This window comes from Hyla sarda, chromosome 10 (genome assembly GCF_029499605.1).
Source record: "Hyla sarda isolate aHylSar1 chromosome 10, aHylSar1.hap1, whole genome shotgun sequence".
NCBI classification, from domain to species: Eukaryota; Metazoa; Chordata; class Amphibia; order Anura; family Hylidae; genus Hyla; species Hyla sarda.
The window spans coordinates 18,045,988-18,064,285 of NC_079198.1; the positions used below are offsets into that span (position 1 = coordinate 18,045,988).

At 45.5% G+C, this 18,298-nt stretch overlaps 1 protein-coding gene across 3 annotated transcripts in view; it reads right to left on the bottom strand.

Moving 5' to 3' along the window:
* Positions 1-17,579, bottom strand: part of LOC130294137 (carcinoembryonic antigen-related cell adhesion molecule 1-like) — a 49,638-nt gene extending 32,059 nt beyond the window's left edge. For all 3 annotated transcript variants that reach the window (XM_056543630.1, XM_056543629.1, XM_056543631.1), the window contains exons 1-4: positions 17,426-17,579; positions 16,559-16,852; positions 7,794-8,081; positions 4,992-5,258 (exon numbers count right to left, since the gene is read on the bottom strand). In XM_056543630.1, the coding sequence (XP_056399605.1) occupies positions 4,992-5,258; positions 7,794-8,081; positions 16,559-16,852; positions 17,426-17,504 (928 nt within the window). In that variant the 5' untranslated portion in view covers positions 17,505-17,579. The remainder of the gene's footprint in view (positions 1-4,991; positions 5,259-7,793; positions 8,082-16,558; positions 16,853-17,425) is intronic.
* Between the last annotated feature and the right edge of the window lie 719 nt (positions 17,580-18,298).

An 18,298-nucleotide genomic window follows, 5' to 3' on the forward strand; every position in this document is an offset into this window, starting at 1 on the left:
TTTTACAAGGACAGAAAAATGTTAGACAGATATATATATATATATATATATATATATATATATATATGAGACATTTGTTGGCTGGGACTGCAAGTAATGTTACAGTCCTAACTTACCGTATTTTTCGTCCTATAGGACGCACCGGGGTATAAGACGCACCCAATTTTTAGGGGCAAAATCGAAAAAAATAAAGATTTTGACCCCAATAGTGGTCTTCAACCTGCGGACCTCCAGATGTTGCAAAATTACAACTCCCAGCATGCCCGGACAGCCGTTGGCTGTCCGGGCATGCTGGGAGTTGTAGTTTTGCAACATCATGAGGTCCGCAGATTGAAGACCACTGCATAGGAGGTAATACTCACGTGTCCCCGCCGCTCCGGACCTGTCACCGCTGCCCTGGATGTCGCTCCATCGTTGTCGCCGTGTCCCCGTCGCTCCGCAACGTCTCTTCTGCCGGCCGGGTATCCTCGCTCTCCGTCGCCGCCATCACGTCGTTACGCACGCCGATGCACGTACGCAACGACGTGATGACGAGGAAGGAGAGCGCCGGCATACAGGGGATCCCTGAACGGAGAAGACACCGAGGAGGCAGGTAAGGTCCCCCCCGGTGTCCTGTAAGCACTTACCCGGCTATTCAGTCGGGCTGTTCGGGACCGCCGCGGTGAAATCGCTGCGGTCTCGAACAGCCCGACTGAACAGCCGGGTTAGTGTCACTTTCCCTTCAGACGCGGCGGTCAGCTTTGATCGCCGCATCTGAAGGGTTAATACAGGGCATCAGCGCAATCAGTGATGTCCTGTATTAGCCGCGGGTCCCGGCCGTTGATGGCCGATAGGGGTGTATTAGCCGTATAAGACGCACCAACTTTTTCCCCCCAGTTTTGGGGAAGAAAAAGTGCGTCTTATACGGCGAAAAATACGGTAAGTCTTTAAATATGAACTGACTATGTGTGGTACATAACCTTATACACTATATTGTGAGCTAATCTTTGTACCGTGCAGGAACTTGTCCTTGTGTTGAGGAAGTGGCTACACTTTTCCTGACCAGGTCAGAATCCCTCCTATATAAATTGCCATGCACAACAGACACTGTACACCTTGACATTTTGCACAAATACATTATATACATTCCATTACAATACACAATAACCATTATAGTACGCCAACATAAGTAATTACTTGTGCAAAGAGAAAAAATATATTACTCTAATGGTATATACATATTTTCATTGTACTGCTCCACAGTCCTGGTACACTTTAGGAGTTCTTAGTAAGGAATCATGGCTAAAAGCCGGGCACGTACACTTACGCAAATGGTTGCAAATAAACTTCTTGACACATTCGTCAGGAACTTCTTCTTAAACATTGCATAACCTGTGGAGAACAAAAGTACCTCACAAGGAAATTTAGTGATATACAGTAGAAATATCACTGGTAGACTCCTTTAACCTGGGAACTTGCCATCCAAGCCTCGCCTGTCGGACTGCTTCCAAGGCTGGGACATGTAACAGGGTTCACGGGACTGTGCACCCTCTAATGGACTCACTCGGGTGTTCTAGCTGACCCAGGACAAAGTAGAACCAGTAATGGTGGGGCTGATGGTGACCACCATTTGCACCGCAGCAGCCTGCGCCACTGGGGGAATAGACGTTGGTGCCTGTTGGGCCGGCCAAACCTCCTCTGCAGAAGTAGGTCGAGGCACTTTAGTTGGTGCCCGCTGGTTATGCCAAACCTCCTCGACAACAGGAGTAGGCCTGAGCACATCTGTAGATTACTGGACTGTCAGAATTGGGGGATGGGGCTTCCCTGGCAGGGTAAGAAGGTGCTCCCTCATATACTGAATTAGTCCAGGCTCATCGCCAAATTGCCACCAGGGTAACAGTGGTAACTGGGGACGGACTGTAGACTTCTGGACCTGGGGGTTTGCTCTGGGCTAGGGGTAGAAGGAGGGGTAGAGAAAGCAGCCTCAGCCAGGGTACTCACTTCTGACTCCTTGGTGTGGATTTCGGCCCAGGACCCCCAGGTCTGGTGGGGAGGGGACAGCCTCACCGGCGATGATGCATGGAAAGATGTCGGCGTTCCCTCCCCTGGGGTTGCTGGCCAGTCTCCATCGTCCTCGGGCAGCAGGACTTGGTACGATCTGCCAGCTCCTGAAACATTTGCGACGCGACTGTGGCGACTTTACGGCGCCATCTTGGGACTCTTCCGATCTCGTGCTTGCCTGTTCCGCCATGTTGTTCCGCCATGTTGTTCCGCCATGTTGTAACCCCTTGTATTCGTGATGCCAGGGAGTGGTTTAGCCTAAAACCACCGAAGGTATACAGCTGGATCCTGGGCCAGGCACGGGGGGCAATAAAGACTCCGACACCAAGTTACGGACAACGGTAGCTTTACTGAGGGTAGACAGATGGTAAAGTCTATACAGTTCAACCAGGGCCCAATGAGGTTACCAGTGATGCAGAGACCTTAAGGGCTTGCTGGGACTTGTAGTAGGACTGGACAATTGAATGCAGACCACGCTGACTTGACAGATGACAGGGACTGACTTGACTTGGCTCATAAAGCTGTGACTTTATCTTACTTGAATTGATGGTGGCTGCAGGACTGAACTTTGAGGTCTCCAACACTCTGGACACACACACTAGACAAGACTGCACTGGACCTCAGCAGAAGAGCAGAACTCAAAGAGAGAGAAGCTCCACCCGGGGCTTATATGGGGGAGACTAGCAGGGAGCCCATAGGTCACTCTTGCGATTACCTGGTCACTGGTTTCTCCTGGGTAACAATCACATGACATATCACATGGTATAACTCTTAAAGCAACATTACATTTTATAACACTTTACATGGTAAAACATATTTACAATGGGCAAAAAAATAACCATAGGCCACTTACAATACTCTCACCAAACAATGAGGCCATATATGGTAACAATAATAGTAATCTTTATTAAACACATGTTAAAAAACATACAAAAAGATGCTGAACAAGTGTTGGTTAAACAGGGTACACATACTGAAGAAATAGAGGTGAGTGTGTGGTGTCCTGGTACCGTATTATATACGATACCTGTATAGAGGTCCCCATAGCCAGAGTCCCTAGGACGTCGGGATCCCTCTTTTTTTAGATCTCCCCTTGTCACCTCTCACTTAGTCAATAAGTATATAGCAGTTTTATTTGATATTTATGTAATTATAAGTATAGAAATGTATATATTTAGTTATCTACCTGTTCGGAGCGTAGCAGGACCTGCCGGTCACGTGAATAGGTTGAAACTCTATGGTTTTGCTTCAGGACCTTTGGAGGTTCCTGTGACGTATTCACCCACAATGCACTGTAACGGTGAGTGACAGTCGTTACGGACCAATTCAAAACGTCCGGCCCCTGCCCATATAAGGGACCCGCGCCATCTTGATCGCTCTCTTCTCTCTTGGGTTGCTGACTCTGGAAGAGGTAGGACCTCCGCAGCTTACAAGACAAATTACTAGGCCAAAGCCTTGCGGCCTCGGCCTCTAACATAGCGGATATACTAAGCAATTCCCCGCTACTCACCGCAAGATCACTGGACCTAATTACTCCCCTAAATCCAGCGGATCTTTGCTATACAATTCTTCACAAGCCAAATTGGGCTTACCTGATCCCAACTGACTGTCAATCGCTGCTCAAGCTATATGTAAAGAGACTCTGTTATCTGGACTGTTACTGTTACTACATGCACAGAAACTCCTCAGTAAAAGCTCCTGCAAGTTTTCAGTTAACATCGGTTGTGGACAATCCTTTATTTCTGCATCACCTATTGCTTTTGGGAAGGGTGGCAATAGGCCTGTCAAGAAACACAGCATTTAACCCTCACCCAGGCGTCACGAGTGACAAGGGTGAACAGCGCCCTTAATTATCCTGCACAACGACACCCTAAACACCCTGCACTCCCACAGGACAGTATCCTCTCATCCGCCACCACAAGTGTATCACATAGATAGTTGAACTGAGCGCATTGAAAATCAGGTAAATACCAAAATAGCCAGGATAATGATAGATATACAGGTAAGTATATACAGGAGATCACTTGTAAGTGAAACACAATGAGCAAGAACACCACTACCAGACTGGGATATTAAAGGGGTACTCCGCTGCTGAGCATTTGCAACAAACTTTTCCAGCGCCGGGAGCTTGTGACGTCATAGCCCCACCCCCACATGCTGTCACACCCCACCCCCTCAATGCAAGTCTATAGGAGGGGGTGTGACAGCTGTCACGCCCCCTCCCATAGACTTGCATTGAGGGGGCGGGACGTAACATCATGAGGGGGCGGGGCTATGACTTCACAAGCTCAGAGCACCGGCTCCAGTTTGTTCCAAACGCTGAGCAGTGGACGTGACGTCATAGCCTCACCCCAACATGCCGTCACGCCCCTCCCCCTCAATGCAAGTCTATGGGAGGGGGCATGACAGCTGCCACGCCCCCTCCCATAGACTTGCATTGAGGGGGTGGGGCGTAACATCATGAGGGGGCGGGGCTATGACGTCACGATCTCCAAGTGCTGGCTCCAGTTTATTCCAAACGCTGAGCAGTGGAGTACCCCTTTAAGTAGAAATAAATGCTGAACAGGAGGAACGCTGGCTAAAGAAAGAAAGGATTATAAAAGTAACATAAACGCCAAGCCATGCACCCTTTCTCATGATACCTCATCCCTAAGGGGGAGGTATCATGAACTGATACTAGTCTAATGTGTCATCTCCAGCACTATGAGCCTGATGAAATGACCAGGTGCAGTGATCAAACTCCCCACCCAAAGCCAGAGGGTTTATGGAAAATGTAGGTTGCATTACACAACCATTTGAGTGAAGGATTAATATAAAAAATGGAGCTGATCCCATGCATGCAATATCAGCAAAAATAGGTTAGCAGAAGGCATATACAAGAACCTCTACAATATTCTATAATAATAATAATCTCTGCACAGGTTTTGATCAATCTCCCCAAATGTTCTTACCGACTACATTCAGAGACAGGGTGTTGCTGGTGTTTTTGCTGAAAGGGTTCTGGATGGTGCAGGTGAAGTATCCACTTTCAAATTCAGTTATTGGTCTTAAGTCCAGGAATGATCCCCTGCAGTTCGAGCACACAAAATAACGACCCCAGTAGAAATTATACGTAGTCACGTTCTGATTCCCGGCATCACACTCTAGGGTCACGTAGGTGCCACTAATAATAGGATCGCTGGTAACGTTGGACCTGAGAACAGGGGCAGTCAGAGGACCTAAAAAGAACAAAAATGTGGGGAGTTTCGAATTTTGGATTCTCTTTATCACACTAGAGCATCACATAGTTATTAAAGGGGTACTCCGGTGGGAAACAAATTTTTTTTTTTAAATCAACTGATGCCAGAAAGTTAAACAGATTTGTAAATTACTTCCATTAAAAAAATATTAATCCTTCCAGTACTTATCAGCTGCTGTATGCTCCAGATGAAGTAGTGTAGTTCTTTCCAGTCTGACCACAGTGCTCTCTACTGACACCTCTGTCCATGTCAGGAACTGTCCAGAGCAGGAAAGGTTTGATATAGGGATTTGCTCCTGCTCTGGACAGTTCCTGACATGGACAGAGGTGTCATCAGAGAGCACTGCGGTCAGACAGAAAAGAAATTCAAAAAGAAAAGAACTCCCTGTAGAGCATACAGGATTAAGATTTTTAAATAGAAGTAATTTACAAATCTTAAAAAGATTAACCATACCTCAAGGATTTTACCATCCCAAATGGTACACAATGAAAACAAATAGTCTGAAAATAATATAAAATGTATGTGTGTGTGTGTGACTCTGTGTGTGTGTGACTGTCTGTGTGTGACTGTCTGTGTGTGACTGTCTGTGTGTGTGTGACTGTGTGTGTTTGTGTGCCCGCGCTCCCTTTGCAGGACTACAACTCCCAGCATGCCCTTACTGTAAGGACATGCTCGGAGTTGTAGTTGTGCAGTGCAGGCGAATGACAAGCTTGTCCCCTGCCCCCAGCTGCAGGACTACAACTCCCAGCATGTCCTTACTGTAAGGGCATGCTGGGAGTTGTAGTCCTGCAGCTGGGGGCAGGGGACAAGCTTGTCACTTGCCCACACATCTCCTGCACCACGCAACTACAACTCCCAGCATGTCCTTACTGTAAGGGCATGCTGGGAGTTGTAGTCGTGCGGGGCGGGAGATGTGCAAGCAGGTGATAATAAATGTACTAACCCATTTTTTTTTCTTCTCATTTCAGATCCGTGTATCCTGTGGACTCCTTCGGATTCGGTGGACTACTTCGATGACCAGCATTTTTCTTTGTTTGATTTTAATATAATGGTTAACGAGGGCTTGTGGGGGAGTTTTTTTTTTAATAAATTTTTTTTTAAACCTGTTATGTTTTTTCCTTACTTTACTTAACAGGCTTAGTAGTGGAAGCTGTCTTCTAGACGGAGTCCATTACTAAGCTGGGCTTAGCGTTAGCCACAAAAACAGCTAGCGCTAACCCCCAATTATTACCCCGGTACCCAACGCCACAGGGGTGCCGGGAAGAGCCGGTACCAACAGGCCCGGACCGTCAAAAATGGCGCTCCTGGGCCTAGGCGGTAACAGGCTGCCGTTATTTAGGCTGGGGAGGGCCAGTAACAATGGTCCTCGCCCACCCTGGTAACGTCAGGCTGTTACTGTTTGGTTCGTATTTGGCTGAGAATAAAAATAGGGGGGACCCTATGCGTTTTTTTTTTTAAACAATTTTTAAAACAATAATTAAATATAAAAAAAAAACACATAGGGTCCAACATATTCATGGGAGCATTTGAAACCATATACATCTGGAATAACCCACTATTAATGGCTCATATCGTGACATACCGACACTATGTAGATGAGCTCTTTATCTGGAGAGGTCACCCGGATACCATCAACACACTTCTTTTACAGTTAAACCAAAACACATAAGGGCCTCAATTTCACCCTGGAACATAGTACATTTGCATTTCTCATGATGAAGCATCAATTACCACTTCCACTTATTTCAAAAAGGTTGATGCCAACAGTTACTACGATTTCCATAGTGCCCATTTCAAAAAACGGATTACCAACATTCCATACTCGCAATATAAGAGGATACGACACAAAAAGAAAAAACAACCACCACAGATTTTTTGGCTAATTTCATTTCCACCTACAGCACCAGTTCACAGAAGACAAGAAGGATCATTGAAAAATATTTATATATTCTACAAGAAGATACCTTCCTAAAATATATAAAATATCCACTATAGTCCCGAAAGGGCTGAATGATATCAGCAAATCTTCACGCAATATTCTTCTGTAAAGGAACATCGAATTCTGAAAACAACCGCTTTACAACGAGACATATTGCTATTGTTCCATATATATGCATTCCTTTTCCCATTATGTGTATACCTGATGAAGAGACCGGTCCGGTCTCGAAACGCCCTATAAGCAGCGTTGTTTTAACCTTTTTACAATAAAGATCTGCAAGTTTCAACCTGCTTTGCATCCTTGATGGTCCAGCGCTCCGGTGATGTCCCCTTTCTGCTGACCTTTGATGTCTGAATCTCCGACGTAGTTTATTCCGGTACTAAAACCTCTATACCGGCGGGGCCTGTGTGCAGCGAATACAGGTGTTGCGCTCTGAGCATAACACCATTTGGTAAGAGGCGAATCTTCCCTTACAGTATTTCCTCACCTTACGATCTTCACCAGGTACGCACCACCTAGTTTTTTTTTCTATTTTTCTTCAAAAAAAAGAAGATTAGAGAAACATTATGACTTACCATATACTCTAAGCTGGTAGTTTGTAGTTTTAGCAGAAGAACCTAGAATTTGTGTACTCAGAGTATAATTCCCTTCATCATAATAGGAGACGTTGTCAATTCCCAAGGATCCATTATGATATACCCGACATCTTCCTGCAAGCTGGCCAGTACAGTGAGATGAAGAGTTGATGTATTGTGCCACTAATATACTGTTGAAATTCCATTGTATTAAAGAATTTGCTGCCACTTCGTAAGTTACGTTCAATAGAACAGATCCCCCAAGAGACCCATTCACCGAGGTACCACCTGTGTATAATACACAAGGACAATGTAGTCAGTGACTGAAGTAACATACATCGTTATAAAGTCTTCTACTACAAACATCTTACCTAAGCTCAGTAAGAACACGGTACACCACAGCGATGTGAAGAAATGCCCCATCTCAATGTCTCCAATGTTCTGGATAATACCTGACCTTTAATGTACTAAGGCTCATTTATGATAAGGAACTTCCTTCTGATGTAATGTTGGCTGGGCCAGTTGGGTAAAATTAGGTCCAGCAGTGTGCCCCCCTTCCCTTTCCATGTTGGGTCCTGCATTAAAGGGGTATTCCTGGGCAAAATAATTTTATCCTCTATCCAAAAGATAGGGGATAAGATGTTTGATCGCAGGGGGGCCCGCTGCTGGGACCCCTCGCGATCTCCCTGCAGCACCCGCACCCGGACTGGGGACATGACATCACACCACAGCCCCTCCATTCATGTCTATGGGAGGGGGCGTCCTTTGGATAGGGGATAAAATGTTTTTGCCCGGAATTCCCCTTTAATTCTAAAAGAAAATTGCCTATTTTTTCCCCGTCAAAAACCTTTTTTTTCTTTTCCAGAACTGCAGGTATATCGAGGTAGTTGAAGGTTTATAACAAACCCCTATCAGTATTTTTTTTCCCCTCTTCTTATTTCCACCCATAGGGATGCTACATTTTTTTTGGCCCTCGTCATGGGGTGTGATATATCAGGGCGCAAGTGAACACTAATTTCTAGATGTCATTGTGATGGGACGGGAAAAATTTTCAAATTGTTGACTGGGCTTCTAAATTTTGTAGATCCCAAAACGATTGGGAACCCGTGGGATGTGCTGGACAAACTAGTCAGATCCATGGAGGCTGCCGCTCAGAACTTACAGGATATGAAGAAAGGATATGGTGCCAGATACCCCAGGAAAAAAAGACACCAAAGTATGCCTTCACTGGTCAGAGACATGTTCTGGCAGCATGGCAGGGACCTATAGAATATAGTTCTAATATTTTTGCTGACCAGTATATACACACATTCATTGAGTGTAAAAAAAAAATGCTTCCCTATAAAAAAGTATCTCAGAGGCTACTTTTGAGTAGTGTACGCCTTGGTCTTGGAGAGATCATTCAGTGCTAGGCATGTGTCTACAATGCACTCAAATACATATTTTATGACTACTTTCAAAAGAGGAACATCATTGGACTGAGAGAAGCAGGTCATTTTGATGACTTGGCCATCATATGTAAAGCCCCCAACGGGTGTGGACACTTACTGTTTGGGACCAGAGTTTGAGTGTTCCCTGGTTTTCACTCCTTATCCTGCTTCAGGATGCAGAAGCTGGTCATAGCTGCAGGGGAGACACCAGGTCACCACTGCAAGAGTAGTCCTGGTAAGTGGCAGAATGCCCCAGAGCCAAGCACCGGGGATAAAGGGAGGTGAGAGTGAGCTGACACTGAAGATAGGAGATCATGGCAGGCTCATACACAGCAGTATAGGCCAGGTGAGTAGCAGAGCTGGTGCTGCTAAAACACCATAGCTGAATAGCTTAGGTGCAGCTAGATGGAACAAGCTTGCTGGCAAAGAGAGGCGTAGTCAAACAGTCCAGGTCAAACACAGAAGAGGCTAAATAGGAGCAGAGGCATCAGGCAGAGAAAAAAAGTCAGGAACAGGTCAGGAAACTGGTACACAGGAACACAGCAGTTAACACCTTCGCTTGAGGAAACTACAATATTGTTCAGGCACCACAAGAGGAGGAGCACCCTTATATTGGTGGTGCCTGGCAGGGATTGGAGAGGGAGCAGAATCAGGAGTGCACATGAACCCTTAAACTCTTAGGGACATAGCCAAATTTAGCAAATCTGACCTCTGTCACTTCATGCATCAGATTTATTGATTACTTATTCTGATTCTGAGAATTTTTTTTAAATTCTGATTCTGAGAAGCTCATGGTCCCAGAACAGTGGAAATCCCTCACAAGTGACCCCATTTTGGACACTACACCCCTTAAGAACTGTTATAAGGGGTGCAATGAGCATTTACACCCCACTGGCATTTGACAGATTTTTTGGAACAGTGGGCTGTGCACAAGAAAAATTATTTTTTTTATTTTCACAGAACAATGTTCTAAAAATCTGTCAGACACCTGTGGGGTGCAAATGCTCACTGCACCCCTTATTACATTCCTTGAGGGGTGTAGTTTTTCAAAATGGGGTCACATATGGGTGTTTTTTTTTTTCTCGGTTTATGTCAGAACCGCTACAACTAACAACCATTCTAATACAAATCACCAATTTAGGCCTCAAATTTACATGGTGCGCTCTCAATCCTGAGCCCTGTTGTGCGCCTGCAGATCACTTTCTGTTTCTGTACTTTGGAGAAATTGCGTTACAAATTTTGGGGTCTTTGTTTTTTTAGTCCTTTAACCTCTTGTGAAAATGAAATGGAGCATCAATCCTTACATCACAATGTATGGAGCAACACTCGCATGTTAGTGTATAAAATGTAATTTTTTTCACAATTACATGCTGGTGTAGCCCCCAACTTTTCATTTTCATTAGGGGTAAAAGGTGCAAAAGCCCCCCAAAAATTTGTAACAAAAGTTCTCCCGAGTAGGGAAATCCCCCATATGGGGCCCCAAACTGTTGCCTTGACATATGACAGGGCTCCGGAGTGAGAGAGCGCCATGCGCATTTGAGGCATAAATAAGGGATTTGCATAGGGGCGGACCCGGATGCAAACATTACAGCAGTGTTTCCCAAACAGGGTGCCTCCAGCTGTTGCAAAACTACGACTCCTAGCATACCTGAACAGTCAATGGCTGTGCGGCCATGCTGGTAGTAGTTGTTTTGCATTAGCAAAAACTGTGTAAGGGTGTGTGTATATGTAGTGTTTTACTCTTACTCTTGTGTAAGTGGAGTGTAGTTAAGTGTTAATTTACAGTACGTACACATGGTCTTGTGACGTTGGGGTGTGAGGTGCAGGGTAGATGTTATAACCCAAGGGGCAGATGTTATTAACCCCTTCTTGTCGTTACGCCAGGGCGAGGTTTAGCCTTAACAACCCAAAGGTAATACCGCTGGTCCTGGGCTAGGCACGGGGGGCAATGAAGACAACGACGCCAAGTTACGGACAACGGTAGCTTTACTGAGGGTAGACAGGTGACACAGTCTATGCAGTACAGCCAATATCCCAAGGAGGTGACCAGTGACACAGGGGGACCTCACAGGCTTGCTGGGACTTGCAGTAGTTAGACAGACTTTGATGCAGGCCACGGTGACTATAAGGTGGACTTGACTGACTTGATGACTGACAATTAGATTACTTCGACTTACTTGCAATTGACAGGTGGCTGCAGACTTTAGGCTTAAAGGGGTTCTCCGGTGCTTAGACATCTTATCCCCTATCCACGCTCCGGGGACTGATTACAAACGGGGTGCCGCATGCAAGATCTCGGGGGTCCCCAGCGGTGGGACTCCTGCGATCAGGCATCTTATCTCCTATTCTTTGGATAGGGGATAAGATGTCTAAGCACCGGAGTACCCCTTTAAGCCTAAAGTCTGCAGCCACCTGTCAATTGCAAGTAAGTCGAAGTCATCTAATTGTCAGTCATCAAGTCAGTCAAGTCCACCTTATAGTCACCGTGGCCTGCATCAGAGTCTGTCTAACTACTGCAAGTCCCAGCAAGCCTGTGAGGTCCCCCTGTGTCACTGGTCACCTCCTTGGGATATTGGCTGTACTGCATAGACTGTATCACCTGTCTACCCTCAGTAAAGCTACCGTTGTCCGTAACTTGGCGTCAGTGTCTTCATTGCCGTGTCTAGCCCAGGACCAGCGGTATTACCTTTGGGTGGTTAAGGCTAAACCTCGCCCTGGCGTAATGACAAGAAGGGGTTAATAACATATGCCCTTTGGGTTATAACATCTACCCTGCACCTCACACCCCGACGTCACAAGACCATGTGTACGTACTGATTACAAACGGGGTGCTACGTGCAAGATCACCCCAGCGGCGGGATAGGGGATAAGAAGTCTAAGCACCGGAGTACTCCTTTAAGGCCTCCAATGCTCTGGACACAGACACTGAGACGACTGCACTGGACCTCAGGAACTAAGAGAGAGATTGCAGCCCCTCCCCTGGTTATATAGGGGGGCTGTGCTAGGAGCCCATAGGTCACTTGGGGGGGGGGGGGGGGGTCACCTGGTCACTAGTGCCTCCTGGGTAACAATCACATGGTATAACATTTAAAGAAACAGTACACTTTTAATAGATAACATATGTACATACGGGATAACACTGCAGGGGGCCCTGGGGACATAAAGGGAGTTTGCCTGAAAGGGCCGGAGAAGGGTACGGGGAAACATCATCCCATACTGGGCCACCACAGTCTGGTTTACAACGAGTTTACCACTACAAGTTTGAGCCATAGCAGATGTTGCATAATTACAACTCCCAGCTTGCACAGACAGTCAAAAGGTATGCTGGGCGTTGTAGTTATGCAACAGCAGGAGACACACAACTACAACTTCCAGAATGCCCTTTGGCTGTCTGTGCACGTTGGAAGTTGTAGTTATGCAACAGCTAGAGGCACACTTTTTGATAGACAAAAAAGTACCACAAGCTGTTGTTTAACTACAACTCCTAGCATGCATGGACAGCCAAACAGCATACTGGGAGTTGTAGTTGTATGCCTCCAGCTGTTGCATAACTGCAATGCCCAGCATGCCTTTTGGCTGTTTGTGCATGCTGAGAGTTGTAGTTATTCAACAGCTAGAGGCACATTTTTTGATAGATAAAAAGTGCCACTAGCTGTTGCATAACTAAAACTCCCTGCATGGACGGACAGCCAAAGGGCATGCGGGGAGGTGTTGTTATGTGCCTCTAGCATAACTACAACTCTCAGAATGACCTTTGGCTGTGCATGTTGGGAGTTGCAGTTATGCAACAGCAGGAGGCACAAAGGCCTCACCTCCATTGCTGCTTTGATGCCGGCGCCGGTCCTGGGGTCCCGATCCCGCTGCCGCCATCCATCAGGGGCCCCTGCTGCCGGTACACACTCTCATCCTCCAGACATGTGTTCCGGCTGCCCAATCAGGGCAACTGTGAAGTGGCACCAGTGTCACCCCACTCCTGCTGGTAAAGGGTGATTGGTGCTGTCTTGGACAGCACCAATCACCCTTGTTTCTGGGACACCAGACCAGGTCACCAGAGACCCAACTGGCCCAGAAAAGACGTAATTCGCCAGTCAGAACTGACAGGCCAATCACGGTGATCGTCAACAAGGTGGGGTCTCAGGACCCCCCTAGGCAATGTGAGGGATGCCTGCTGATAGATAAGGCTGCATTCACATCTTGTTTTTGCAATACAGTTTCTGTATCAGGTTTTTGAATGAAAAACTGATTCCTCAAAACCGGACTAAACTGTATCAAAACGTGTGTACAAATTTTAACCTGTATACGGTTTGAAAAATTATGTCTGGTTGCATCCGTTTTTTAAAGAAAAAAGCCGTATACATTTTTAACTTATCACTCCATTATGAATACAGTTTCACTTGTTTGATTGAAATTCCAGGAAGATAACTGTGCAAAGTCAAAAACCGTATGGAGTAAACCGTGTGGAACCGTACGCAGATACGGTTATGTACAGTTCCCATAGACCACAATTTAAAAAAAAAAAAAAAAAAAACATATACGGTTTCTATCAGTTTTTTCACCCGGACATAAAACCGTAGTAGACTACGGTTTTGGGTACGGGAAAGAATGGATTAAAACGTAAATTATGCAAAATGCGCACAACTGGAGGCTACATTTGGCATACGGTTCAATGATATGTCTATACATACGGTTCAATGATATGTCTATACATACAGTTCCATACGGCTTTTACACTAAAAACGGATATGGGAACCGTATTGCAAAAACGAGATGTGAATGCAGCCTAACAGCAGTCATCCCTTTCCGATCAATGCACGGCACAAAGTGGTGATCAGAAAACTGTAGGGTTCACAGGTACGCCCTTTGTCCTGAATGGGTTAAAGAGACAGCAGGTGTGCGGCCCTTAAAAAATCTGCCTGAAGTTGTCGCCACCTGTAACAGACCAGAGTCTGCAGTGGAGAGGAGGAGCCTTGCGTGCAGTTTGGGCGAGGTACATATCAGGATGCGCTGCACGCTGGCAGCCGAAAACCACCAGCGCTACACCATCTAGAGCAGTGTTTCCCAACCAGGGTGCCTCCAGCTGTTGCAAAACTACAACTCCCAGCATGCCCGGACAGGCATATTCTGGGAGTTGTAGTTTTGCAACAGCTGGAGGCACCCTAGTAATAAACCCTAGTAATAAATCTGCTTGCTTTTACAGAGATTGGAATCCCTCTTCAGTTTCTAGATAACATGTCCCTAACAACAAGCAAGAGCAGCTTCCGAAATGTCCTTATTCTCAATCCACACAGATGGCTCCTCCATTACACATGACAACCTACAAGTGTGCAGGATCTACAGGCCCAGATGCAACATGAGCTGCAGGATGCCATATGGAACCTATATGCCGCTATGCCTGACCGTATCTGATCCTGTATCCAGGTTAGAGGGGAGATTGTAATATATATATATATATATATATATATATATATATATATATATATATATATATATTACACACAAACAGATACACAGTGCTGTGCAAAAGTTTTAGGCAGGCTTAAAGGGGTTATCCAGGAAAAAACTTTTTTTTTATATATCAACTGGCTCCAGAAAGTTAAACAGATGTATAAATGACTTTTATTAAAAAATCTTAATCCTTTCAGTATTGAAGAGCTGCTGAAGTTGAGTTGTTCTTTTCTGTCTATGTGCTCTCTGATGACAGGGGGGGATAATGACGGGGGTGATAATGACAGGGGTGATAATGACAGGGGTGATTATGACAGGGGTGATGATGACAGGGGGATAATCACGGGGGTGATAATGACGGGGGTGATAATGACGAGGGTGATGATGACGGGGGGATAATGACGGGGGTGATAATGACGGGGGTGATGATGACGGGGGTGATGATTAGTGTTGAGCGGCATAGGCCATATTCGAATTCGCGAATATTCACGAATATATGGACGAATATTCGTCATATATTCGCGAATATTCGCATATTCGTTATATCGTTTTATTTTCGCATATGCGAATATTCACGTATGCGAAAATTAGCATTTGTGAATATTGGCAAAAACAAAATGAGAGCATGCGAAAATTCGCATATGCGAAAATTAGCATATGCTTATTTTCGCATATGCGAATTTTCGTACGACAGTCTCACACAGTAGTATTACAGCCTTCTTTACACCACACAAGCTGGAAGCAGAGAGGGGTGATCACTGTGATGTGTACTGTGAAGAAAAAAAAAAAAAAAAAAAAAAAATAAAATATTCGTAATTACGAATATATACCGCAATATTCGCGAATTTGCGAATATGCGATATTCGCGAATAATATTCGAATTGCGAATATTCGCGAGCAACACTAGTGATGATGACGGGGGGATAATGACGGGGGTGATAATGACGGGGGTGATGATGACGGGGGTGATGATGACGGGGGTGATGATGACGGGGGTGATGATGACGGGGGTGATGATGACGGGGGGATAATGACGGGGGTGATGATGACGGGGGTGATGATGACGGGGGTGATGATGACGGGGGTGATGATGACGGGGTGATGATGACGGGGGTGATGATGACGATGGGGGTGATGATGACGGGGTGATAATGACAGGGTGATGATAGGGGTGATGATGATGGGGGTGATAATGATGGGGTGATGATGACGGGGTGGTGATCACGGGGTGATAATGACAGGGTGATAATGACAGGGTGATAATGACGGGGGTGTTAATGATGGAGGTCTGGATGATGACAGGGGGGGATGATGTATGGCATGACAAAGTGCCCATTGGCGCGACATGGACCGTGGCCGCCGTCTGAGCTCCCCCATTTCCACCATCGCCTCCCTGCAGAAGTCACCAGAATCAGGACCTCCATTTTAGCAGTTTGAACCGAAGACCAGTGATTGTGTGAGTGCTCCGTTTCCCTCTCTTCTTTACATTATCTTTTGGGAATTAAATGCAGAGTCAAAAGGATCCAAACGAGTCTATATCCATTGATGACCTGTGATTAGTTCTCCAAGGTGTTTGGAACAACCTCGCTGTCAAGTTCCTTCAAAAACTGTGTAAGCCTTCCTACTCTGCAGCATTTTTTCCTTCACACCTGCCTAAAACGTTTGCACAGTCCTGTATATGTGGAAGAAGAGCAGGAGGGTAACAAGAGCAATCAAGCATAGATAGGAAACTAGAGAAGGTAGTACCATGATATCCATGTAATTGGACTAATATTTACATTCATGTTTATTCATCATGACATCGTAGTACTAAGGCGTATACGATCGATAACACCCCCTCTATAAAATACCTTACGACAAAAAAAAGATTAGAGAAAAGTTATGACTTACCATATACTCTGAGCTGGTAGTTTGTAGTTTTAGAACCTAGAATTGGTGTATTCAGAGTATAATTCCCTTCATCATTATAGGAGACCCTGTCAATTCTCAAGGATCCATTATGATATACCTGACATCTTCCTGTAAGCTCGCCAGTACAAGAAGAGAAAGTATTACTGTATTGTGCCGTTAAATAACCGTTAAAATCCCATTGTATATAAGAATAGGTTGACCCATCATCAGTTGCGTTTAATAAAACAGATCTCCCTAGAATCCCATTCACGATGGTAACAGCAGCCGCACCACCTGCGTATAATACAAAAGGACAATGTAGTCAGTGACTTCACTGGAGTTAAAGGGGTACTCCGGTGAAAACCTTTTTTCTTTTAAATCAACTGGTGGCAGAAAGTTAAACATATTTGTAAATTACTTCTATTTAAAAAAAATCTTAATCCTTCCAGTACTTATTAGCTGCTGAATACTCAAGAGAAAATTCTTTTCTTTTTGGAACACAGTGCTCTCTGCTGACACCTCTGTCCATTTTAAGAACTGTCCAGAGTAGGAGAAAATCCCCATAGAAAACATATGCTGCTCTGGACAGTTCCTAAAATGGACAGAGATGTCAGCAGAGAGCACTGTGGTCATGATGTCAGCAGAGAGCTCTGTGTTCCAAAAAGAAAAGAATTTCCTCTGTAGTATTCAGCAGCTAATAAGTACTGGAAGGATTAAGATTTTTTAATAAAAGTCATTTACAAATCTGTTTAACTTTCTGGCACCAGTTGATAAAAAAAAAAAAAAAAAAGAAAGTTTTCCACCGGAGTACCCCTTTAATGTAACATACATCTAGCTTAAGTCTGACTTCTACTACAAACATCCTACCTAAGCTCAGGAAGAACACGGTACACCACAGCGATGTGAAGGAATGTCCCATCTCAACGTCTCCAATGTTCTGGATCATACCTGACCTTTCCTTTATAAAGGCTCATTAATGATAAGGAACTCCCTTCTGATGTAATGTTGGGTCCACACACCCTCTACTGGTAATGTGAACTATAAACTGTAAAAGGGAACATTTCTTGGATTTAGGTTTGTGTGAGACCCCCCCCCCCACCTAAAAATTGCAGGAGCAAATGTGTTCTAAGATAAAAGAAGCGATAGAGATGTGGAGTCTGGGTTGCCCGGCAGGGCTGGCCAGATGTCCGGTGAAATCCGACTTGGTGGCTGAGTTGGCGCACGCCCGAGGTAGTCACAGATGCGGTGAGATCTTTTAAAGGCTTTATTTCAAGTGCAGAACAACGCGTTTCGAGGGGGGGGGAACCCCTCTTTGTCAGGTTCAACTTTGATGAACCTGACGAAGAGGGGTGCCCCCTCGAAACGCGTTCTGCACTTGAAACAAAGCCTTTAAAACATCTCACCGCATCTGTGACTACCTCAGGCATGCGCCAACTCAGCCACCAAGTCGGATTTCACCGGACATCTGGCCAGGCCTGCCGGGCAACCCTGACTCCACATCTGTATAGCTTCCATACGGCTTGCCAAGCGGGACCGACGGCCAGCTGCCTCCCGACAATTACATTCAAAGCATGCATCAGTGTTGTGCCTGCTCGCACAACAAAATAAGGTGAGCATCCGTTGATTTCTTCTCAAATACACCTTATCTTGATATACTACACCAGCTGTCCCTCAAACGGTGGCCCTCCAGATGTTGCAAAACTACAACTCCCAGCATGCCCGGACAGCCAACGGCTGTCC